Here is a 26,085-nt window from a genome sequence, read left to right as displayed (position 1 = left end):
TGAAACGATTGAAAATAGCATAATATTTAAACGCCTTAAAAAACAATAATAAAAAAAAAACATTCTCAGTGTAACAAAGGAGGAATTTTGCCAAACTACTGCAATGGCGTGGGCGATGGTTGGGATACCGTGAGCCATCTCGAGGCACGGTAGCGTTTTAAGGTTAATTCCGAGGAGGTGGTGCGCCAGAGGGAAGTGACGTAAGAAGCGGCAACGTTTCGTTCAAAGCTCTTTCACATCTTCGCCCTCAGTAAATGTTCTTGCCTCATCTGTTTTTTTGGTAATTACCCACCGTAGGATTCCTTCACCACAAACTTGACCAGGGCGTTCTGAGGCCCGGAGCCACCTTCACATATGTCTGTTTTTTGAGCAGTAACTTCAGATTTTATGAGGTGTTATTATAGTTTTGCCTCCAGAATCTACGTGTTTTAATTATATAATACATGTGCTCTCCTTTTTTTAATTGTGTACATGGTAAATATATTCAACTGTAAATAAACAAGCACAGTGTTTTCCCTAATGTTTAATTAAGTAGTTTTTTATGCTGGAAAATAACAATAACAAGAGTCACCACAAAAACAATAGATATTATTTTGGGTCTTATTTGGCTCTTATTTGCTGGTTACAATAAATTTAACGGTATTTAAATGCATACATTTGCTAAATTCAATTAGCTTATCTCCGCTATACTGTGAGAGTCTGGAGAAATCTTTGAGTAAATGAATTTAAATTCTTTAAAATCCTTTTTTTTATACCTCATGTTATCTCAGAATAAATAATTTTACTATCCATCATCTATGGTGTGTGATTTTAATTCAAACACTGACCTGATACTAACTTATGTTGTCACAATATCCATCTACCTTTGAGTCATCAGTCACATTATTTTCTTTTCATCGATTTATTTCAATTCATCGTTCGACTTTTTTTTCTCATCTCACCAAGGTCACAGAAACCTTGAAAAAAAGCAGCATTTCTTCAGTGCGTTTGTTCAGTGTGTTACTGCATTTCCGGATGAAAACATCTACAATATCACTTATTAGAAGAGGATTTCTGAGTTGCTGCTTCTACATTTAGTTCCTATTTAAAGTTGTCAACCATTACTTGGATAATTTAATGTATAACTACTTAAGGGAAAACTAATCTTCTATACTATGTCTGATGTTTACACTGTAATATTATTTATTTATTACATTCAGACGTCAAATTTACCTGTTTTTTTAACCAGGTTAGTCCCACTAAAGGGTCTACTATGAAATAATCGACAGAAAATGTAAAATGTTTGAAAGTAAACATTCATTTGGACCTCGGAATGCCTTCATATTTATGTTTATTTTCCTTAATTTCTCCATATTTGATACATGTTTTTAATAGTGTTTGCTGTTTGCTGCTACAGACGTCTTCTGAGCTTAAGTTATTATTTAACTTGAACTTCCTATTCACCACTTTCTGATGGTTTTTCTTATTATTTTATAACTTATAAGAGGAAAGACTTGTTAGAATGTGTTTGTTATGTCTACAAATAATCAGCAAACATCTATCCGGTCAAGAAATGTCTACGGTAAATTAGTTTTTTCATTGGGATCAAACTAATCTGTTGAATCCAACCACTAAGCCAAACAAACTCCAGAGTAATGATAACATCACAGCCTGCGGTCCTTCATAACCGAGACTTCATTTGACCACTGAGGGGGAAGTGTGAGGTCATCGGGTGGAAATAGTGTGGCTGCCTCAGCGAGTCTAAAAAAACAACACCTGAGCAGAAGCCTTATGTTTCCCAGCAATCTTACCAATCTAATAACGCCTGATTCCCCAGCTGCTTGCTGATGGTGTGTTTTTGTGCGCCTGTGCTCTGGGTGAGTGTCGACATGTGCTCAGGTTTGATCCAAAGATAAACAGGTCACAACACCGCAGGGCACAAGGATTATCGCCGCAGCCACAGCTAATTGAAGGTGTCGGGTTTTCAGAAGACACAAGATCTTATTCTCACTGTGCCATAGATTTGGACTTGCAAACCGTTTTTAGAAATGTAAGAACAAAAAAATCATTTCGGCATATGTAAGAGATAAGACGTAAATGGAAGCAGTTGATTTATTAATAAATATTCAATTTCTAATAAGACCCTTACTGTAAATAAAAGAATATGTGGGGGAATAATTTCTTACAAAATACTTAACGAACAATATACTTTTTGTAGCATCTCATTGAAAATGTATCCTCTTTTATTTGTTTCATGACAAAAATAAAACTGGCGCATCCTTGAGCGAGTAGAGCATAAATTAATATTTAAATTAACTTAATTTATCTTAATGTAATGTCTCTTATTTTATTTTATTTTGTTGTACTTTACCCATCTCAATGCATTTAATTCTCCTTATACAGTCATCACCGTGAAAATAAAACATCCTGTGTTGTTTTCTTCAGATTATTTAAGTGTTTAAAAGCTGTACGAATGTTTGTACTTCTGAGTTGTTAGCAAGTTGATTAAGAAGCGTTTAGAACCTGCCAGGTAGTAAAAACGTTTTTCAAACCTGTAAAGAAATGATTGTGAAACTGATGTTTGAAGAAAACTATAATTGGTCACAATAGTTTAACTAGTCTTGCCATCTGTGATGCAATTCTTCCTCAGGGTCATGTTGTGTACATTATGGCAGCTGTTTTTGGTAACTTAAGGGCTCTTAGAGTCATTTAAGTTTGTCTTTACTTCAAATTAAGGTCACACTTCAGGAGTTGTGCCAGCGAGACGGCTGTGCTGTGGTTTCCCTCAGCGTTTGAAGTCTCTTCCTCTCCACTGTTTCGGTGCAAAGTCTGTTGTTTGGTCCAAAACAAATGAGTCACTAAGATGCTGACTCACGACTGACGGCAAACACACACCAGGCGCCCAGTTGGAGAAAGTTTGTTTGGCCTTGCGAGCGTCTTCAGCGTTCACTTTCTCACTATGTTCCAGCTCGAGTTTAGAAGACATCGTCTTCCAGCTCACACGAGAGACGCGCCGTCGTCTGAAGCAAGTGATGCCGCAGTTGAAGCTCTCAGCTAACATGATTCATTTGTACACTGATTATCAATGTCAGCAGTGAGCTGACAAACAACTACATCTATGCGTGTCCTACTTTTAAACTCAGCATTTCTTTTTAAGACTTTTTTCTTTTCGGTTTTCTGCCTTTAATCCCACGACACCGACGCGTGTAGCTATCAGCTCAGTCAAACACGCACGTCGACTTTCATTCTCCTGAAGAGAAAACGATGACAGAACAAATGGAAGCACCTTCGGGGATTCACTTTTTGTCTGTTGGAAAATAAACACACAACTCCAATTACTGATACACTCAAGAGGTTTATACACTTCTTCCTTAAAGTGTAACATTAAAGATGTGGACAGGAAAAGAGGGAGCAGAAGCCTTTGTTTTGACGGCCGAGCGGGTTCCACAGTCACCATAATGACACGAGGACAAGTTTGAGGCCGAGCTCCGATGGCTTCAGAGGACTCAGACGTGCCCACTCACACACTTCGCTGGTGGTTGTCTTGTCATCCGATGCTGTTGGACTGCACAGCGCTGTCGCTCATTAAAACACAAAAAGGCGATAACAAAGCCAGCAGCGAGTGGGAGCCAAATCAAGTACAGAACAAAAAAGATCAAAAAGATGAAGCAATATTATTGCTGTCTTTCTGCAACTCTCGTGTGTTCAGAGACGCATCCGGAAGGTTTGAAGACGAAACATGTCACTGGTACCCAAAGGGGGCTCGAAACTATAGTTTTGGATCATTAAAGTTGGTTGGATGGAGAAACAACTTTTATCATTAATTAACCTCAGACACAGTAGCATCTTCGAAGTTCCTTCAGAAGACTAAAGATTATTTGACTGGTACCGTCTTCCTTTAACACATCCATGTCGTCAATTTTCCTCTTTACCCTTTTTTAAAGTGTCTTATAGTGTATTTGTTTTCTTATCTTCCCTAAACCATTAGTGTCAATCTCAGTGCCTGTGGCCCAAAAACTTTATTTTATGTGGCTCACACGATATTTTAATACACACAGTCGGGTAAACAATATTTAATGAATAATTTAAAGTTCCTAAAAATGAGGTCACATCCAATACATGTTGATATCGTAACTCGGAGAAGCAAACAAATAGCTTTAATGTCCTCAATTTATCTGGAAACTGGAAATTGGATTCTTTTTATAAGTTCATTTGAGGTAGAGTTTGACAATTTGTGAATTGTTAAACAAACCACAGACGTACTCAATTTTTGAATTAACATTCTAGAACTTAAATAAAGACCTTCTGTTTAGGCAAAGGCACCAGTTGTTGTCTATAAAGCTACATTTCCCAAGTAGCTGCTACTCTTCTGTCAAAGATCAGCCCTTACAGTCCACCCATCTCTACTCCCACATTTGTCACTCTTCCTTCTGCCTCCCTGTCATTCACAGACAAATATTCTTGCTTCCACTGGCTCTGCTCATACATCCACCTCTTCTTTAAACCCTCCGTACTTTTATTACAAATCACTGTATCATCAGCAAACATCATGGCCCGGCTTATAACTTTGAAACTTTGTCTTTGAAGCAAGTAAACAACTTATTTCAAAGTTATTTGTGTTTCAGCGCATAATGAACACGGTGACATTTTGTTTTTTTTCTCGAGGATTACAGATAATTTAAGAGAAGAAAGAACTCCTCTAGCCTTGGCTTGTCTGTTTTCTAAAAAAAAAAAGAGGCACTTTTTCCACGCAGAGCTTTCATAAAGCAGCATAATGAGCTGACACAGTGTGTAGACACTTGCATGCTTAATTGGAGTGAGATTTTTGTTGTTTGAGGGCAAAAATGTAATTCTCCGGCACTTAAATTTTTTTAATTAGTTATTTTTGTTGTTTCTGTTGTCTTGAACCTTTGACTCTTTTCATCGCTGTTTTTTCTTCTTTTTCCCAAGTCTTAAGCTTGTGTCGCTTTAAGAACTGAACCAAAGGTGTTGCTGTTGCTTCACACTACATAGAATGATCGTACACAGAGTACTCGGCTCAGGGTGTTATCAGAATGTATGAAGAGTCAGAAACAGAGTTTGTCACTCACTCTGCTTGCCCACAGATTTAGCTAATGTTTTTTTATTTAAAGTTTGTTTCTTGTACAGGAGTTCTGGTACATGCACCTTGGCTCCAATTCAAAATGATGGTCTTAATAAGTATTATATACATTTAGATGCAGATAAATATGTGGATTCAGGTGGAACACGTTGGCACACAAGGCTTTTCTTTCAGCGTATTACAGTATTAATTGATAGTTGGATAAACATACTTTATTAGTCCCGATTTTCTTGCGATTTCTCAATTTGGTGTTGGTTTAATCCAATTCCTGTTGATGTTAAGTAAGCAGCTGGGGGTTGATGAAGGTTCTCTGACTTCCAAGCTTGCAATTCCAATTTTGGAATACACATGTTTATGTTAATACGAAAAAACTGCAGCGAGAATTGTGATCCGCTCTAGTAGGAGAACTCATATTTCCCCAATTCTTAAAACTGGCTGCCAGTTTCTTTCAGCATCAATATCAAAATTCCGATATATCCAGACTGTTGTTCCTAAGCTTTGGAACGATCTTCTTCTCCCTCTGCGTATTGTGATTCAATGGTTCAAAATTTTAGGGAAATTCACATTGAAAGTAAAGGTCATAATTATGACACTGATGCTAAAAATATTACATCATGTTAATTCTTTGACACTGAACTTACCTGAAATCAACCTCTAAATTATTGTCCCACATTTTACCTTTAACAGCATCTTTCAACATTTGTTTGTTGCATGTTTCACACCCATGTATAGTATTTTTTGGTTATTTAATAATAATGTAGTGCTCAGTTAAATTGGGTTTTCACACATACAATACTTACCAACTTGTGTACTCACTTTTGTGAGTCACTGAAGTTGTGAAAGGATCACGTGAGGCAGTAAACTAGGCAGGCATTCATATAGTTACTTCACATCAGTGATAAAACCACTTGAATTAATTAAAAAAAAGATAAGGAAACTATCTATAAAGTTGTCAGTTGGGAGCCAGAAGCTACCCACTAGATCCCAGTAACTCTCCATAATTCCATATCTGGAAACCTCAGCTTGTCCATTTTCATTTGCAAATTAATAAAAATGTAGTGTATGTTACATTCTCTGGTAGACGGGGCTTGTCAGCCGTGAAATGATGCATCTTGTGACAGAGGCTGCAGGTCTGCCAGTGTTTCCTAATCACCAGCCCACTGCTTGTATTTATTCATCACGTCAACTTAAGATTCAACTTCAGACTTTAGACAACTTTATTGATCCCCAACGGGCAATTCGGTTTCCAGTTTCCCTGCCTCATTAAGAATCTGAAGAGTTAAGGGGGAGGAAATGCAAAACACCACACAGCACCACACCTGATGTGTCTCCTTATTTCATTTTTTTTTTCCTTTGCTTGATTTTATGTATTTCTTTTCTTTATTTAAGCTTGATAACCAGGGTCACCAAGCACTTAAACAATCAAAATAATATTCAATAAAATATATGCTTAAAGGTCAAGACAACACCGAGACAAACACAGGAGTCTCAGAATATCAAGGAAAAGCCTGCATGAATAAAAATGTCTTTAGATGTTTCTTGAAGGAGTCAGTAGATCATCAAACACAGAGAGAGAGAGGAAGATCGTTCCAAAGCTTAGGAGCAACAGCCTGGAAGGATTTCTCTCCTCTGGTCCTGATTCAATATTTTTAATTAAACAAAGAATAGAAACCAGATCGGGTTTGAAGTCGGTCACTTTTACTTGGAAGGAGAAAGAAGAACAGAGTTTACATGTCAGTCTGGATTCTTTCTGAAGTACAGCTGTTAGTTTGCTGTTATATCTTCCTCGCTGTTTCACAAGTCATTAATTATCTTATTCCAAAGGTTTCCAGAAAACACAAACTTGAATGATATATTATCTTGAAGGTTGGGGTTAGCGTTTACTCCTTCAGAGACATCTGCCCCCCTTTTTCACACAAGCAACGATGAAAACATATTATATATATATATATATGGGGATAAGTAAACGTACCTTAGCTCAGGACTTTCCCATTAGGCAACATTTTGATTCAAAAGAGCCTTTTAACCAAATAACATTTATAAGAATTTTTTTTTTTCCAGAAACTGTTTCCTTCAACTCAGAAAAGTCTCTAAACTGAAAATGATGTCACAACACAATCTGGAGCTTGTAATCCATGCGTTTTCTATCTTCTCGTTTGGAATATTGTAAACAGTTTATTTTGGTGTCTAAACAAGGAGTTGTCTTGCCTGCAGTTAATACAAAACTCTGCAGGGAGAATTCTGACTTGCTCTAGTAGAAGAACTCACATTTCCCCGATCCTTAAAACTCTTCACTGGCTGCAAGTTTCTTTCAGGATCAACTTTAAAATTCTGGTTCTTACTTTCAGATCTATTCATGGTCAGACCTTCCATCAGTGATCTGATCCAGACTTACACCCCAGCTCGACTCTTAAGTCTATGGATCAGAATCTACTGATGGTTCCTGAACACGGTTCAGGACCAGAGGAGAGAAATCCTTTCAGGCTGTTGCTCCTAAGCTTTGGAACCATCTTCCTCTCTCTCTGTGTTTGATGATCTACTGACTCCTTCAAGAAACATCTTAAGACCTTTTTATTTGTTCAGGCTTTTTCCTAATTTTCTGGAACTCCTGTGTTTGTCTTATGTTGTCTTGGTCAGTTTTTAAATTGTAGGTATTTCTATATTATGTGTATTGCATTTGATTGTTAAAGCGCTTTGTGACCCGTGTCTAGAAAGGCGCTTTGGAAATAACCTTTACTTACCTACTTACTTAAAGCCATGAAGATTTGTTTTTTTTTAGATCTCTAAAAATAGTTTGCTGACTGTTGGACAGAACTGTGTCAGTCATGTCACATAATTTCGCCTCCTGTCAGCTAAAGGTCACAGCAGGCAGCACGTCACTCTCCATCACCTCTCATCCCTCGGTGACTCAGGAGTTCTTGGAAGAAGACCGCACACCCACCGGAGGATTACGTGGCACCGAAACGCCATCATTACTGTTGTCACCGGAACACAACTGTAGGGTCTCAGATGGCTGCCCACCGACAAGGTGGCAGCTTGAAGAATGTGCTGTTGTCTCCGTGAGTGCTTGGTGCTGTGGATTATTGCAGCCATGGTCATCCATCATGGCGGCCGTGAGGGAGACAAGTGACCCAAAGTTCGCCAACGATCCAGCCTGGTTCATCTTCCTATAATAACAGGCTGGTCTGATATTAAATTGACGTGGATAGAATGATTTGTCACCAGAAACTCTTGTTATCCGACTAAATTTTCTCCTTCTTGGCCGGTCTGAACTGCTACGATAAATCTCTGGATCACAACTATTGCAATAACAATGTCAGCGAGCACAGAGACTCGGTTGTCGCACATCATACCCTCGTCCCTTTCCATAGAAGTTGGAGTGTCCGCAGGGCTGTCCTTGGTGTTGTTGAACCCTTTACATGGACTGTACGTCCCATCATGAAACAGTACTTTGGTATTGAGAGGTTTTAAATGAGAATACAGAGTATGTCAATCTGCTTGTGGTAGGTGATGGAAAATTGCTCAGATTGTGTTATAACATTTGCTAAACCACACATATAAACGTGTTCTTTTATTGCTTGTGTTTTGATCATTGCTTGGCTTTAGCTGGAAACGGAATCTAGCGGAAATGAAACATATTAGGTTTACTTAGATAAGGTATCAGGGAGGAACTCTCATCCTGTCCTTCAAGACCAACTGGAATTCATTCAGTTTTTCCAGTAGTGACTTTTTTTTCTTGTCTCGCAGATAATCAAAAGTTATGATGGGATATAAAGATGCAACCGAAACTGTTTTTGCCTCAGAGAGAAATGAGACAGACATGAGAATGTCCTTGTAAAAGTTAAACTATTGTGACTTTGAACCATCTGTGATTTCTTTGAGTTTCAGCTTTAAGTTGCTGACGCGGGTAAAAAGAAAAGAAATTTGAGTTTTGTGGCGATGGACTAACACAGAGATGATTGAGAAAGTTTTGTAAATGAAAATTTTGTATGGACCGCAGTCGCTTCTAGGACTGCTAAAAGGTTTTGGACCCAAGGACCCAATGCACCCCTTTAACTTCAACTCCCCAATTTTATATTGTAAAGCACAAAAGTTAAAAGTACATGGTAGATATTCTACATTGACCGTAGATGTTTATCAGTTGCTTTAGAACCTAGAGAGTCGCTTACCGAGGTACAACATCAACCTCGAGGCAACAAACCAAAGCTTTTGTCAATCATTTGCTGTGTCAGTAAAAAAAATTTAAAAAAGGAATAAACTCAGACAGGATACAATTATATGAATAAAATAACAATACACAGCAAATTTAAACACTATTAAAGGCCAAGACAAATAAGATGAACACAGGAGTCCCAGACTCTTGAAGGAGTCAGTAGATCATCAAACACAGGGAGATGAAGATCGTTCCAAAGCTTAGGAGCAACAGTCTGGAAGGATTTCTCTCCTCTGGTCCTGAACCGTGTTCAGGAACCATCAGTAGATTCTGATCCACAGACCTCAGAGCCCGAGCTGGGGTGTAAGGCTGGATCAGATCAGTGATGTAAGGAGGAGCCTGACCATGAATAGATCTGAAAGTAAGAACCAGAATTTAAAAATTGATCCTGAAAGAAACTGGCAGCCATTGAAGTGAGTTTTAAGGATCGAAGAAATGTAAGTTCTTCTACTAGAGCAGGTCAGAATTCTTGCTGCAGAGTTAAAATTAAGATTATTATTTTTTCCACTTAACTAATTTGATTAAATTAGTTACAAAACATATAATAAATTAAATAAGAAAAGTCATGATTAATTAATATGAGAGAAACCCAGAAACGTCACATACTGTATATTCAATCACATAATCTTTGTGCGATTAGCAATGTTTCCTGGAGTGTTTAATAAAATATATCCAGCACTTTATAAGACGGATAAAAAGAAGACCTCCATGAGAACAGACCAAAATGAACCTCTCCCCCTCAGTTATACATCTATAACCTTGCATGTAATGTATGAGCAGAATGTTCTTTGCAACACTACTTTCTCTTCATCTAGACACTAGAGACATTTCAACTTGCTGCTATTTTCGTAGATGCGCTGAAAACATTCTCCAGACCTTCGGTGAATCATGACTTTCTGCCGTAATACAGTCGTCTCTCTCCGGTCGCTCACATCTCCCTCCGACTGTTTTGCTGCTGAGCTGTCTCCCACACTTGACTTGAGGACTAAGCGCAGATTTAATGTTGGACTCGGAGCTACTTAGCGAGCGAAAGTACAAACTGTCAACTTTCCTCCGCCGTGTCAAAGCTTATCAAGTTTCGCACCTCGCTGTGTTTGCAACAACAAAATGTAGGAGCTCTCGCTAATAACCCACCGACTGCTCCCACACGCCGAATTGAGTCACTGGAAAGTTTCCGCTTTTGTATGAGCACGTCAAGAAAGTAAATCCCAGATAAAGCTTAGGAACGACGGCTAGTGTTGTGGATGTTCACGCTCTGCCGGGGAAATATAAAGACTTATAAAGTCTACAAATGCAAACGAGTGACCTATTTACAGTGGTTTTCCCAAGCAGTGGTCATCGGTTCCACTCCAGGCTGATGAAAGATGGAATCTAACAACATCTGTTCATTAGCAATGCTATCTGATAATCAGCTATTTTTAGCCCGTGGGCTGATTTTCCTGCTGTTCCTCCGTCTCCTCAGCAGGTGGTCTGCAGCAGAGTCCGCCACTCTCAGGATGGAAATTACTGTCTGGTGTTAATTTACAGGTTTTGTGGGGTTTCTGGGTTTTCCTCTCGTCTTGTGTGTGAGGTGTCCAGGTGCAGGAACAAGCTGCTTTGTGAAATCCGAGTTTGTCGAAGCCACAGGAGGGAACAAGACCCGGGGACGGAGCTGATGGAACCAACTGTTGCTCGGACAGAACGATGGTTCCGTTTATCTAGAGCGTTTAATTATACTTGCGGGGGACATTATATTCTGTGACTGGTGTATGGTTCCATCTAGCCCAAAGAAAGAAGGGACAAATACATTTAAATTTAATATGATGTGGAAACTTAAAATAAAAGCTAACGGGCATTCTAAAATAAATGTTTGTCTAAATGTGATTCTAGAATATTTGATTATTATTGAATTATTCTTTATTAAAATAATATATGTCACATTTTTAAAAAGTGTTATGCCATGAAGTAAGTAAGAAAAGTAATTTATATTGATTTCATTTGAAAATATGACATAAAATTAGTATGAAAAGTATAAAACCAATGCCCATAAAGTAAAAAATAAAAGGAAGAAAAGAGGAGAATAAAGGAGTTGAAACAAAGATAGTTAGGTTATTAGGGAGTAACAGGACTGGAGATTTGTGGCTGAACCTGAATGAAACCAAGGAGAAAAAATATATAAAAGGGACAGTGCATAAATAAACATTTGCAAAATGTGAAATAATTATATTTACAACTTATTGACACATTCATTATTCAAACAAAATAGCAGGAAATTAAATTGTAATAGGTGATACTGTTTTGCTGTAGACGTATTGTTACAATATACCGTACGGTTTTGAATGCACCATAGCAGCTTCAATGTCACTAAATGCATCATTCACGTGTGTGACAAACCATGCAGCGGAAGTTAAAGCTCAACTGATGTGGAAACCCAACTCTCTTGATTCATTCACTCGTCTCAAATGTTGAAGTCTTTCTCTCTGAAATCTGGGCGAACTAGAGGTTACGAGAGCCGACTCCATCATGTAATATGTAATGATAGCTTCACTTCTCCTCCTGCCAGCTGTAATCACACCCTGCTTTGTTTATGCAACAAGTCCCTTGGAGGGGGAGACTTCCTAGGTTGATGACGTCCGCTGACAAACCCCTCTGACCAATCACATCAGAGTGGGCGTGGTTATGATAAACAAGATTTAATCTCCAGAAAAACAAAGTGTTTTCAGTGGGCGGGGCTTAAGCACATTTTCTAATGTAAATATTTAACGTACACATACTGATGAGTACAATAGAGTAAGATCTATTTAAGAGGCACTTAAATCAACACGTTAGTTGACCTTTAGAAGAGGCGTGTTCTTCCGATCCTTTCACCGCCAAAGTGTACATTGTTGATTTGTTAATTTGTGTAAATTCAAGAAGACTGCATGAATAAATCAGATTGTTAACGTATCATCTGCATCCGTGTTCTATAACAGTAATGTATCCGATTTTGTGGTGGTCCAAGATTCAATAGGTCACACCACGTTCTATGTAGCGTTAAATTGACTTCAGAAACATGTCTCAATGGTCAGTTTTCTAGTATTGTTTTGACTTCATTCGGGCGGCGCCGATGGAGTCAGAGGGTCTGTTTCCAGAGTGTTGGTGGATGATGCGAGCCATCCTTGTGCTTGATGAAGTGAGGATCCGAGCTCGTCCTTGAGAGGATCCCAGAGAACCGTGCCCACCTCCACCATGTCTGCTCACTGATTCAGGCGGCAGCTCTGCCAACTGACCCGTGAGATGAGTCTCTGGAGGAGGGAGGCGGAGACAGACTGCATCCATCAGCAGGCCTGACCGCCAGAGTCGCACAACACTCACACACACACACACACTATAATTAATAAAACCCTCCTCAAGATTCCAGAAATTAATTAGCGACAAACGACACTGGATGGTGTGTGTGTGTGTGTGTGTGTGTGTGTGCGTGTGGTGTGTGTTTCTGCTTCCTCTGCTGGCTTGTTGTGGTCATGATGAGCTGTTGCTGGTTGACAGGAAAAGAACTGGGTCAGTCTGCAGCAGCTGCAGAGTCGTGCCTCTGTTTTGTCTCGCAGCTAAATCATAAAAAAAAAAGGGTGACGATTCAACACAATCTCTCACATAGGGTTTTTTTAAAAGAGTGTTTTTCTCTGCTTGTCTCAAGCTGCGACTGCTGATCCACCTCCAGGCTAAGAGGATGCTTTGCAACGTGGAAGTTTTTTTCACGAGTCACAACACTGTTGAATATGTGTTTCCCAAAGATGTATTATTATATAATATGTTTTTTTTTTTAACGTGTCGCTTCCTTATCCTCGCTTTCTTACTTCTTTTATTGAACCTGCAACTTATCAATTCGTACATCTTAAATATTTGGCTGTATGTGATGATATTTAATTTTTAATATATATTTTATAAGTTATATTCTCCTAACATTGTTTTTTATCCTTGTTGCTTTTAAGGCAAATATATTTATTAAAACATTTAATTGTTCAGAGAAAAATAGCACATTGGGTTCTATCATAATTAATTGTATTCAGTTACATTAAATTATATTAATTAAACTTTTAATCATGTCTAAACTTTTTTCTTTTTATATCAGCACACACATAAAATATAAATATATATATATATTTTTATCTTTATTTTTTTAACTATACAGGTTAATGTTATATTTCACTTTTTTTCCAATATATACATTTTTAAACTTGGAGTATATGAATTATGTTTAAATTAAAATGTTGCCAATTGTGTTTAAATTACATTTTTATGTGTTTTTGTTATAAATTATTTATTTATTTAGATATATTGCTCCATTATTTTTATTTCGGTTGAATAAATCTAACCTTCTGCTTAAACAGACTTGTTTTTACCATTATAAAACACAAAATATCAGCATTTTCTTTGAACCATTCTGTGAAATTGTTTTTTTTCTTCCTTTGTGCACAATAACAATCATTGTGAGGCCTTGGTTTTCTCAATGCAACTGTCACACAGGGTTCCAATTACCTATTGTTGCCTACAACACTTTAAATGCAAACAAGGTTATCAAATTTGACAGATAAAATAAGGTGGTAAAATATATATTTTTAGTCTGAATATGACTTGCAATAAGCTGCTTGGCAGAGGTCTGCGGTTTCTCATTCTTTTTCTAGGCACTTACAGCCGACATCAGACGTGTGAGCATCAGTTTATTACCAAAATAGTAAAGTAAAGATCACTTCTAATTAGTTCTGGTTGGTTCAGATTCCTACTCTTGGATTCGTCCAGTGCCAACAAGCAAAAGTCAACTCCACGTTCCTGGGTCTGCTTGACCAGCAGAAAACAAAGTTTCAAACTGTGTTTATTCCCTCCTTTCTGGTGTGAAAAGAGAACTAAATGAGGATTTTGAAAGCCAATAATAAGCATCTCTTCCTGCGCTTCAGCGGCCAGAGTGGGCTGAATGAATTCTGGACAAAGCACGAGCCCAGAGCGGCTCACACCTCTCTGTTGAAGAAGGCTGTGTGATGACACATTGTTCTAGTGTGTGACACCTCAACCTAATTTTGTTTTTGCGTGTTTACACTGCAGGGACTTGTACCGGTTCATGTGCAAACCCAAAATAAACCAAAATAATTTTCCTCCAGGACTTTTACCCAAGTTCAGTTTACGGTGCAACTCTAATTATTTAGAAACCCCCCCTGGTGGTAAATAATACCACATAATATCGTCTTGTCTTCTACACATATTTGTTTAAAATGAAAAAAAAACCTGCGGCTGTTTATTTGCTCGCTGCTCTAAACAATGATCGTTAAAATAAGATCCTGCTGATATATCATGGATTTCTATCAACTCCTCCCACGTTTAAATTGCTTTTAGCATCCCGGGAGTTTAAGAGGATGTTTTTACTCCGTCAAACTTAAGAGAAACTTGAGAAGGAATCAATGGAAGCAGATGATTCTTCCTCGTTGGACACTGAGTAATGTTCAAAATCGAACACCATGTGCTCTTCCGGAGAGACGAGTGTGTGTGGGTGAGATGACCGGTTGCCTGTAGGAATATTAAAACGTGCTAGGATGCCTTAAAAATGAGTTTTAAAATGTCAAATCCCACACACACACATGTAGCTGTTCAGAATCAGAATGCGTCTGCAATCTGTCTTCTGTGGATTGTGTGACTGTAGAGCGTAACGTGATTGTTAAAGACCTCGGTTTGTGCGACTTGATAATTAATTCATTGTGTTTATCAAAACGGAGCAGACAGTCTCTGTGCTGCAGGCAGACAAGATGCAACATGTATGAGTTCGGCTCCGGGCTCTTTCGCTCCCATTGCCCCAGTTATCGGGATGAACAAGGGAGAGAACAAACTGTCAAAACTACCATCAGATAAGTGTTGATGTGATCTTGTGAGATGTGTTTTAAAATAGATTCGTGGTTTGTGAAGAATCTCCCAAGCCTTCAGGACAATATCGGTTCAACAGGGGATGTTTGGATTATTAAAAGCTACTTGGAAAAACCTCTTTCCGTCAGGTTTCATCTCAAACGGCTCACTGGTACTGAACGCTATTCAAAAGTATGCATTATGTATTTCTAGAAAAAAGGAGGAAGGCCCTCACTGCATTGAAATGGGATCCTACACAAAGTGTGGATTATAGATCAGACGGATCTTCAGTCGTGAAGAGTAACCATTTGATGGGTTTCTGATCCGTCTTACTGTAGAAGTGAAGTAAAGATTCTATCACCCGGTTGTCCAGGGATTTAATGGATCCATAATAGGTTAAATTAAAGCGAAGTTAAATTTTAACATCTCTATTCTGGTAACTCATTCATGCATTTTCTATGTCGCTTATTCCCTTATTAGTGTCGCGGGGGGACGAAGCCTGTCCCAGTTTTTTTGAGTGAGAGGCAGGGGACACCCTGGACAGGACACCAGTCTGTCGCAGGACACACAAAGACACACAACCATTCACACACACACTCACTCTTATGGACAATTTCCCCCAAGTTCTCAATTAACCTCTGTGTGTTTTTGGAATATGGGGAGGAAACCGGAGTTACCGGAGTAAACCCACACAACACGGGGAGAACATACAAACTCCACACAGAAAGTCACAAGTTGTCTCATTCCCGACCTGGAATCAAACCAGTAACCTTCTTGCTGTGAGCCAATCGCAAAGCGCCGTTTTGTCAATTCAACTTTACTTCAAAATGTTTTTTTCCCTTTTTTAAACCTATTTTTTTTGTATTTTTTTTATCACACTGACAAATCTGAAAAAAATGAGTGATTTTACATTATTGCCTTATATTACATTATTATTTATCCTGGAAAAGGGAACAAAAATTATTTTTTATTTACAAATTATTTTTGTGCAACGCCGTTATACAGCCATTAAATCTGACTCAAATTATTTTTTCTTTAACATTGAATTAAAGGTATTTAAAGGATTTGAATCCTTATTTTCTCTCAACATATTGTGTTTTATTTCATTTAAAGTTAAATACAATTTGCGTAAGGAATTTAAATGTAGCAGATATGTTGTTTTTGTACAGTTTTTCAATATTATTTATTTTAGTTGTTGTTTTTTTCTCCTTTATTTTTTGGGTGGTGGGTGAAGTTCAGCAATTGCAAAGTCTAATAAAAAAACAAGTATTCATACATGGATGGATGGATGGATGGATGCATGGATGCATGGATGGATGCATGGATGGATGGATGGATGGATGCATGGATGGATGGATGGATGGATGGATGGATGCATGGATGGATGCATGCATGGATGGATGGATGGATGGATGGATGGATGGATGGATGGATGGATGGATGGATGGATGGATGGATGGTATACAAAGGTACTTGTGTCCCAGTCGTCGTACACTTTAACTGACTTTGCTTTCCCTCATGTCTTCCAGGTGTTGGGTGCAGTGACCCCGCCTGCCTCAGGTGGGGAGTCCGAGCACCAGGGCCATGATTGGCTCTCCTGGCCCTGGGGGGCGTGCCTTAGTGCCATGGCCGAAGATGTGGCAGTGGGTCCTGGCCGCTTCCCTGGTCTCCGTGTTGACCCTGACACTGCCAGGAAGTAGCCAGGCCTGCCCGCCACGGTGCGAGTGCTCGGCTCAGCTGAGGTCCGTGTCCTGCCAGCGCCGGCGGCTCACCAACATACCCGAGGGGATCCCGACAGAGACGCAGCTCCTGGATCTCAGCCGTAACCGGCTCCGCTGGGTGCAGGCCGGCGACCTGGCCCCGTACCCTCGGCTGGAGGAGGTGGACCTCAGCGAGAACCTCATCGCCACGCTGGAGCCGAACGCCTTCGCCGCCCTGCAGAATCTGAAGGTGCTGAAGTTGAGAGGAAACCAGATGAAGCTGGTGCCCATGGGGGCTTTCGCCAAGCTTGGAAACCTGACCAGTCTGGACCTGAGTGAGAACAAGATGGTGATCCTCCTGGACTACACCTTCCAGGACCTGAAGAGCCTCAAACACCTGCAAGTGGGGGACAACGACCTTGTATATATTTCTCACAAGGTGAACTCTTACGTGATTAGTTTTTAATCCAGAAACTCCATAATCATTGTTTTATCTCAGGGTCAGCAGAGAAAACACAAGGGATACCTTAAACACATTTGTTTTCCGACCTATGGGTCACCTTGACCCTGAGATAACACAATAGTTAAAGAACTTACTTACAGTACTTACATAAGTGTTGTAGTAGCTTCTGTAGATCTGCAGAAGAAGAAATTTTGGTTTTCATCAACATTGCTATCACTCAATATTCCATAACAATAATAATAATAATAATAATAAATATATATGTACATTAGCACTTAAATAAGAGGGTAACTTGGTTTGGTGTCTCCCAATAATACGTCTAATGTTACCTCCAGATGTAAGTACATCAGTGACATGTTTTTTTAATTTGACATTTTAAATGTTGAAACCTTTTCATTAAAGTTGTTTTTTAAGCATTAAAAGAAAATATATATTTATTTAAATATTTCTATATTGAAAAGTTTAATTAGTTTCATTTGTATATGATTAAATAAAAAATGTTTTTGACATTTTCCAAATTAATTAAAAAAAATACAAATAGTTTGATATTCCAATAATTGTTTAATAATTATTATATATTTTTTTATTTGTAAATACACACCAAGTTGTAAATCTTCCATCAGTTGCAAACAGCTGAAATCTTACCGTTGTTATAGAATCCTTCCTGACGAATCGACGCCACCGCTTCTACGTCACATGACCGTTTGTGCGTCGCATGATTGGCTGAAAGTTCGATCAAGGGTGTGGTTCGGTGTCAGTATTATACCCACACTTTTCTATTGAATAGAAAAATCTAGCAATTAAAACATGTTATTAATTGGAATTAGAAAAAACAAATGCAATATTTGAGATTGAAGTATTCAATATTCTGATGCCACTGATATACTTCTATACAGATGAACGTTTCAGTTCTGGTGGTCTAGTTATTAGAGTTTAAAGTCTTTCTGTGGTTCTCAGGCATTCGTTGGACTCCTCGGCCTGGAGGACCTCACCATCGAACGCTGTAACCTGACGTCCATCTCCGGCCAGACGCTGTCGTACCTGCGCAGCCTGGTGACCCTCCGGCTGCGCCACCTCGGCATCACCGCCCTGGAGGACCAGAACTTCCGCAAGCTGTCCAACCTGCGGGGACTTGAGATCGACCACTGGCCGTTCCTGGAATACATCTCACCTCTGAGTTTCCAGGGTCTCGACCTCCGCTGGCTCTCCATCACCAACACCAACATCACCTCCGTCCCCTCGTCCTCCTTCAAGAACCTGGTGCACCTCACCCACCTCAACCTCTCCTACAACTCCATCACCACCCTGGAGTCCTGGGCCTTCCGAGACCTTCTGAGGCTGAAGGAGCTCATCATGGTGAACACTGGCCTGACCACTGTGGAGCCTCACGCCCTGGGAGGCTTGCGACAGATCCGGGTTCTCAACTTTTCCTCCAACGACCTTCTGACTTTGGAGGAGGGGTCGTTCCACTCCGTCAATAGTCTGGAGACCCTGAGGGTGGACGGTAACCCCCTGTTGTGTGACTGCCGTATACTGTGGATCCTGCAGAGGCGCAGGACCTTGAACTTCGACAGCAGAGTACCAGTATGTACGGGGCCGGTGGAGGTGCAGGGAGTGAGCCTGAGCTCCTTCACCGACTCAGCACTTTTTGATCACTTCACATGCCAGAGGCCGAAAATACGCAACCGCAAGCTTCAGCAGGTAATTTTTAATAATTTTTAAAAACACATTAAAACTGACAAACACTCACATTACTGTAATTTAGAAGTTTCTCTGCGTATTTAAACTTTTAAAATGAGTAAGAATTATACTTTTCTTTAAGTGACACTAAGTAAGATTCAACATGTTTGTTTCTGGCTCCCCCCGGTGTTAAAACGGTGTAACTGCGATGTTGTCAACTATCCTGATCTGCAAACTTAAAAGTTTATTCTCGTACTTCAGTCGTTATGGAAATGAATGCAAACGCTGTCTAGCACTATCATAATACTTTCAATAGATTCAATTTTCAGAGTTGATTATTAAGAGTATATTTTCAGACTCTGATTCCAGTATGTTAACTGGAATATCAGTGTGCCATTAGAATTGAAAATTGAATTCAAATATGAACTGTTTCAAAGTTTTTTTTTCAATGTTGTTTTTGATTCCTAATCATTTAATACGTTTATAAAAAACAATTAAATTGTATAATTCCTATAATCAATGGTGTTTTTTCAAGTTTCAAAATGAAATATTGTGTTTACACAAATATTTTAATATAATAGTTAATAATTAAAAAATAGTCCATAGCCTAAAATTCCATATGGAAAGGTTGATTTTATATTGTAACCAGAAAATAAAAAATCATGTGACGCAAGTTCGATGATCTTACAACTTATGATCAAGTACCACGGTACAATTGTACCACAATTCCTATAATGAATTTAAATGGCTATGATTTAAAATAATTGTAGTTTAGAAAATTTACTTTTTAATTATTGGAATAAGAATATCAAACTCTTTGCATAAAACATTCCTAATTTTGATAGATTTTAATATTTTAAATTCTAGATAAAACAATTCACCCATTAAATGTTAAATTATTAGATTAAGTTATTAAATTAAAACAAATCGAACATTTCAATATAGAAATTATTGAATTCAATGATTTAAAAAAAATAGCACTGCTTAAGAAATAAGTACAGTATCTACTGATAATGTTGAATATATTTCGACATCTGTCTGAAACACGATGCATGTCTCCGTCTCGCCTGTAGGTGGTCGCTCGTGAGGGTCAGCCGGTCAACTTTCTCTGCCGCGCCGATGGAGATCCAGCTCCGGTCATCATCTGGATCTCACCGCAGCGCCGACGGATCACCACCAAGAGCACCGGCCGCATGACTGTTCTACCCAGCGGGACGCTGGAGATCCGCTACGCCCAGCTCACCGACAGCGGGACCTACATCTGCATCGCCACCAACGCCGGCGGCAACGACACCTACTTCGCCACCCTCACGGTGCGAGGGCAGCCGCTGGACGCCGCCTCGGCCTTCTTCTTCAACCGCTCCCTTTACAGCGGGGAGTTCTTCAACGACACCAACATCAACAGCACTCGCGTGTTCCTCAAGTTCACCTTGGACCTGACCACCATCCTGGTCTCCACGGCGATGGGCTGCATCACCTTCCTGGGTGTCGTCCTCTTCTGTTTCCTGCTGCTGTTCGTGTGGAGCCGTGGCCGCGGCCAGCGCAGGAACAACTTCACGGTGGAGTACTCGTTCAGGAAATCGGAACCGGCCACCGGGGGCGCCTCGGGCGGGACCAGGAAGTTCAATATGAAGATGATATGAAACAACGCAGCCAGGGGTCCTTCGGGGGAGGCATGAGCACGTCCCAAAAACGTGTTTGACGCACAAGTACACACAGCTACCGACTCGCAAAGAAAATTGAAGATAATAAATAGAATCCTCTTTAAAACAATTGGATCCACCTTCATTTTGACGCTTGAGTCTCTCCTGCTTATTTGTTGAATATAATATTCAATCGACGGGCGTCCAAGTGGTTCCGAAGCGAGTCAACTGTCGAGTCACACGACCCTCCAGTCGACTCGCTTTGGAAGCACGTGGATAACAAGGACCTTAATGATTGAGAATCTACTTGGACCAATTGACTGTCTTAGTAAAAAAGTAATTCAGGAGGACTTTTCTCGCCGTTATATGGAGAAGATGTGCATGTTTTTTTAAGAATGCTGCACGAATTTTAAATGATCTAAAGACTTTAATGATAATTAAGTGGGTTATATCCCAGCATGCATCAGATCAAGTTTTATGTCCAAACTTTTGAGCTAATGATTAGTCCTTTTTCTATTTTGCGGCAAAGTCAGCTGTGTGGGACGAGCACACTGGTCACTGACCGCCCCGGCTGCCCCTGGACCGGCAGGGTTCGGGTCAGGTTAGTCCAGCCCGTCGGACGAGGGGCAGCCACGGCAGTCGCCGCGGCAACACGCAGAGAGCTGGTGGGTTTCGCGAGCATCCGGAGGAGGGAGGTGAGAAGTTAATACGAGCGTTTCCTCCTCTCTGGCGCCGCCATCACAGGCCACCGTCAAGGTCTTTCATCATCAGGGGAACCGGTGACCCGGGCCAGTCGCTCTCTGTGGCGTTGCCGAGTCTGACCTTCCCCAGCGCTGCCGGGGGGAGCAGCCGGGGGAGTCGGACAACCTCAGAGGCAGAGGACGTACAGATGTTCACACACAGATATGTGTCACGCATGAATAGAACTTCTTTTCTCAGGCAAAGTGCAAAACAGCTGATTGACAACATTCCAGCAATAAAAAGTCGTACGAAGCCATATAGTCGTTGTTTTTATACACGATTCATTTATGTAATAATCGTCATTGCCTATGTCTGAGGAAGCTGCCGCGATGATCATAAGACCATCTGCTGTCACTGTGCACACACAAACACTCGTGTAGATACAAGGAATCACAACACAACACAGTTCCACTCCAGCGAACATCCGCACAAGACCGGGAAGTGTGAGAGCGACTGTTGCTCCTCTGCCTCGGAGTTGACCAGTGTGCAAATGTCTCTGCCCCCCTAGCCCAGTGCATCCCCCCTCCTCCTCACCCCTACGCCCACCCCCCATCACCCCCACTGGGTCCTCCTTAGGGAGGGGTCCCTGGCTGGAGACCACGGATTTAAAAATGTAAATGAAGTTGTGTTACCCACGCCAATGTGTACGTATAGTAGAAAGTTGTACTGTGGTTTTTTTGAAAAAAAAACAACCGAAAAAATGAGTTCAAATGTTTGGTTGATCTTGTTTGTCTTTGGTTCTGTTTCCCTCCTGTGATTTGAGAAAAAAAATGTTGAACCTCATCCTCACCAAGGGACTGTCCTGTTCTCAGAATAGCTGTCGGGAACTAAAAGCAATGCAATGGGATTTTAAACGTGGTTGTTGTCTTTTTCTAAAATCCTCCCCCATAATGCAATGCAAGTTAAATCAAAATTGTATTTGGGTCACGCTATGAAACCAGCACCTTCTGTAACCAGGTCCATGTCATGAGGTATCAAAAAGGTATTAATATTGTGAGGTTTAGCTAGGCTAAAGGCTAATGCTTCACCCAAGACAACAAGAAAATTGTTTTGTATTTCATAGATGTCTTTAATAAGTTACTCAGGATTCGGCTTTCTAACTTTTTAAATGCCGAGTCAAAGCACTCACAAATACAAAAATATACAGCTATTAGGAAGGTGAGATATTTTAGAACCGGGTCAACTGTATGATAGCGTAGCCGCTAGCTACGACAGAATGTCGGTTAGTCTTCATTTGGACGTGCAGGAAAAATCCGATTTATCGAAGATGAATGAGAAAATACACTTTCACTTTCACTGTCTCAAATGCTGCTAATGAAGTCATACATCCCAAAACCTCTGGGACGTAACGACTATTTCAACCCTCAGACGCCTGATTATCATCAGTATTCTCGCCCTGTGAAGGATGATGAAACTGTTGCCGCTCGGTGGGTGGAATCACTTTGAAAGATGGATGGAGGAAAAGTGGGACAAACAAACAAACCTTTATGTTTCGAGAACAGGACTGTCCCTTCTCTGTGGGTGTCTCCTGTCCCGTGTTTGAGTTCCCCCTGTATTTCTCCGTAACAACTAGGATTAGAAGACAGTGCGAATGTCTGTCGTGATTATTGATGGCGTTCTCGTGTAAACATCAATCACACTGTAGGAGTAGAAGAAGGTATTTGTCGTTTTTATTATCTCTTCCGAAACCTTTCCTGTCTTATGAGCATTCCCCGAAACCTTCGTTGTTCCTGTTCACAGTAGTAGGCTGGAATATGGTTGTGTGGTGGTTGTGCGGTAGTAGACACATGTGAGGTCGTCCTGTGATGAATAGCGGCTCCTCCTCAATACCATCAGAAAAAAAAGGAGCCAAGACAAAAGGGGTGACCCAGGTTCCCTAAAAAAGACGTTTACCCTTCCATGCTCATTCCCTTAAAGAAACGAAGACATTTCCGGAGCTCTGGAGAGCACCACTGTGGAACACTGGACAGTACGTCACATTAACAAGTGTATAAAGGGGGGGGGGCGGGACTGTGACTCACTCTGTGCTAACCGTGATTCGTCGACCATTCACAGACTCTTTCGTCACATGTCTAAATTTATTCTGCAACCTTTTCGTACCCCGACACGATTAAACCGCCACTGATCTATTAAGTAAAGATTTTAGGAGGTTGTTAGACCTTGTAATTGCTGGTACTTGACACTTGGCCCGGTGTTTCTTCAGTCGCCATCAAATCAGCTGTTACAGTACAAGAAGCGTTTGTGCCAAGACTCAAAGTTGCTGACAGACGTTTTCCTGGATGCCTGTGCAGCTTAATCCGTTCCCTCGGATACTTAATTCTCCAGTGCCTGCATTCGTCCTTGCGGGATACATCCTTATTGAAGGTCTCATATTGTGTCAGCTCAGTTGCTTTTACAGATGATTTATCTCTGGAGTTTGTACTGGTTGCACCGATAAATCACGATATATTGTGATACTTTAAGATATATTTGTAGTATTGTCGAGTACTTTACGCTTGACGAAGTTGTATCTGGTTTCATGTGTTTTGAAGCCAAAATGTTTTAAAAGCTACTGGAGTCGACTGTATCCTCTCGTCCTCAGTCGTCTTGCAGGATTCCGTTTTTTCAACGGCGATACAAGCATCAACAAAACGTTTTGAATATTTTCATGTCAAAATCGTTTTCTTCACACACTTTATTTAAATATAATCCATAAAGAACTATGACAAAAATTCAAATTTGATTGATTGTATCAATATTTTGTTGCAACCCTACTGGAAAAACATTTTGCAGAACTTGGAAAATACCACTAGAATAATTCTACTATTAACTATCACTCTTTCTGACAGGCTTGTCCAGTTTCCTCATTGGGTTCAAGCTAATCTTGTCAGACGATGAGCCAAATGGTCGATCAAGACTTGGTTTTCTGCCACTCTTGTCTACTCAATGAGGTGAAGGGGGGGGGCGGGGTCTACTCTAGCACAATATGAGACCTTTAAGAGATTAAAAACTGCAAGAATGTCCAAAAAGAAAAAGTAGCGCCAACAAAGCCTAGTTGCGGTTTCTGACACAGCTTGTTTCCTGACGACCAAATTTTCCTCCAAATGACTCCATCCCATCTTCAGCTCATCCAGCCGTGGCTGAGATTGGATTAGACTTGAGTGGAATGAGAAGAGCTGGGAGGAGCAGGGATCACACGGAGGCGAAGCTTACTTTGATCATTAGTTTGTTTTATGAGAGACCCTTAGGAAAAAAATGGACGTTTGGCTGGTAAACAAAGCTAAAATTGTCAATGTAGAGAAGAGTTACACTACCATCTAGCGGTCTATTTGGGTTACAGCAGGTAACACTTAAACCTGTTATACTAAAAAGATGCATATTTTAACTTGGAAAATTTAATTTATTTTGTAAATAAGCAGAGGTTACGTATCATAATCTTTCATAAATAAAAGTAAATGTAATTTTTAATGAACGAGTTCAGGATGTTGCAATATCGCCCTCTAGTGGCGCGTAAATTAAACGCTTGGCCTATTACAGTGATCAAGTGAAGCACAAGAGCGTCCATGTTATGTATGGCTTTTCTTTTAAACTCATCCTCACATCCTCATGCTTGTCATGCCCTTTGATTGACGGCATCATGTCATCATAGCAGGTTGAATCTATGCATGCCTTTTTTTTTGTTGTACACAGTAGTGGTCGAGGGGCCAGAAGAAAAAAAACTCGCCAGTGTTGTCGGCCATGGGACAGAAGTGTTTCCGTGTGCACCGGCGCGAGGACAGGTGATTGAATCTGGTTTCCAATAATCACTCTGGATGATTGTACTTTTATCTCCGCGCACAGAAGAGAACCTGCTCCGACGTGCACGCCGCAGATAATGCCATTGATATTCCAAGCAGGATGATGGGACTGATCAATGTGGTATGGGGATAGGATTATTAATGGCATACTTTCATTGATCCGTCTTGAACCTTGTCACTCTCAGGATCCCTCTGGAGAAAGAGGTGGGGTCATGGGGGGGGGGGTACCCGGCTGGCACTCGTCCCTAGGTTTCCACATTAAGTCGTTTTCTCTTTGATAACGAGAAGGTGCCGGGTTCTGACTCCATGTTCGGTGACGGGTCAAGAGCTCTGTGATGAATCCCCGGGAAACTGCTATTGATATTTGACTGCATTTACTGGAGCTGCCCTTTTATTAAGAGAGAGAGAGTTCATCCCTAAAAGAAAATGGACCTCTCTTCTCCTTCTGTCATCTTGGCACCGGCCTCGTGAAGCCATTTTCTCGTCTCTAATGTGGACTCCTCGCTCCCGTAATGACCCTGAAACCTAGGGATGAGTGCACGAGTGCTCCAGTTAAATGCAGGCCCGACATCAAGACAAGCAGTTGAATGTTCCGAATCGATGAGTCATCACATTAGATCATAACAGAGACTGTGACACTGCAGTTTACACTTTAATTCTGACTGTGTCTCACTGTTAGCATTCGTCGATCTGTGGCGGTCGAGAGCAGCTTGTGTACATATTAGAACTATTAGCCATATCACGTCGTCCACTCTGTCGACCTCGTTGCCATGTCTGACAGAGGACGGTTGAACTGTAAATAGTGTAGAGTCCTAGAGGATCTAGCTGCTGCTCTTCGCTGCCGAGGATGGCGCCGGTCAGTCCCATGGCTGCTTGTGCTCAACGGGAAGGAAAAAGACTCAAATGTACTTGTCTGTAAATATCTCAAACTTTCTTTTTATT

The 26,085-nt window shown here is 40.4% G+C and overlaps 1 protein-coding gene across 1 annotated transcript in view; it reads left to right on the top strand.

The window, feature by feature from the left end:
• lingo3b (leucine rich repeat and Ig domain containing 3b) overlaps window positions 1–23,287 on the top strand; it is a 41,509-nt gene extending 18,222 nt beyond the window's left edge. The window contains exons 2-4 of the mRNA XM_087811949.1: window positions 16,670–17,279; window positions 18,261–19,004; window positions 20,057–23,287. Of these exons, the coding sequence (XP_087668075.1) occupies window positions 16,725–17,279; window positions 18,261–19,004; window positions 20,057–20,626 (1,869 nt within the window). The 5' untranslated portion in view covers window positions 16,670–16,724 and the 3' untranslated portion in view covers window positions 20,627–23,287. The remainder of the gene's footprint in view (window positions 1–16,669; window positions 17,280–18,260; window positions 19,005–20,056) is intronic.
• Window positions 23,288–26,085: the final 2,798 nt, after the last annotated feature.

This window comes from Callionymus lyra, chromosome 16, assembly GCF_982586985.1.
Source record: "Callionymus lyra chromosome 16, fCalLyr1.hap1.1, whole genome shotgun sequence".
Classification (NCBI taxonomy): Eukaryota; Metazoa; Chordata; class Actinopteri; order Syngnathiformes; family Callionymidae; genus Callionymus; species Callionymus lyra.
The sequence above is the reverse complement of the archived record's forward strand: the minus strand, read 5'-3'. Positions and strand labels throughout refer to the sequence as shown.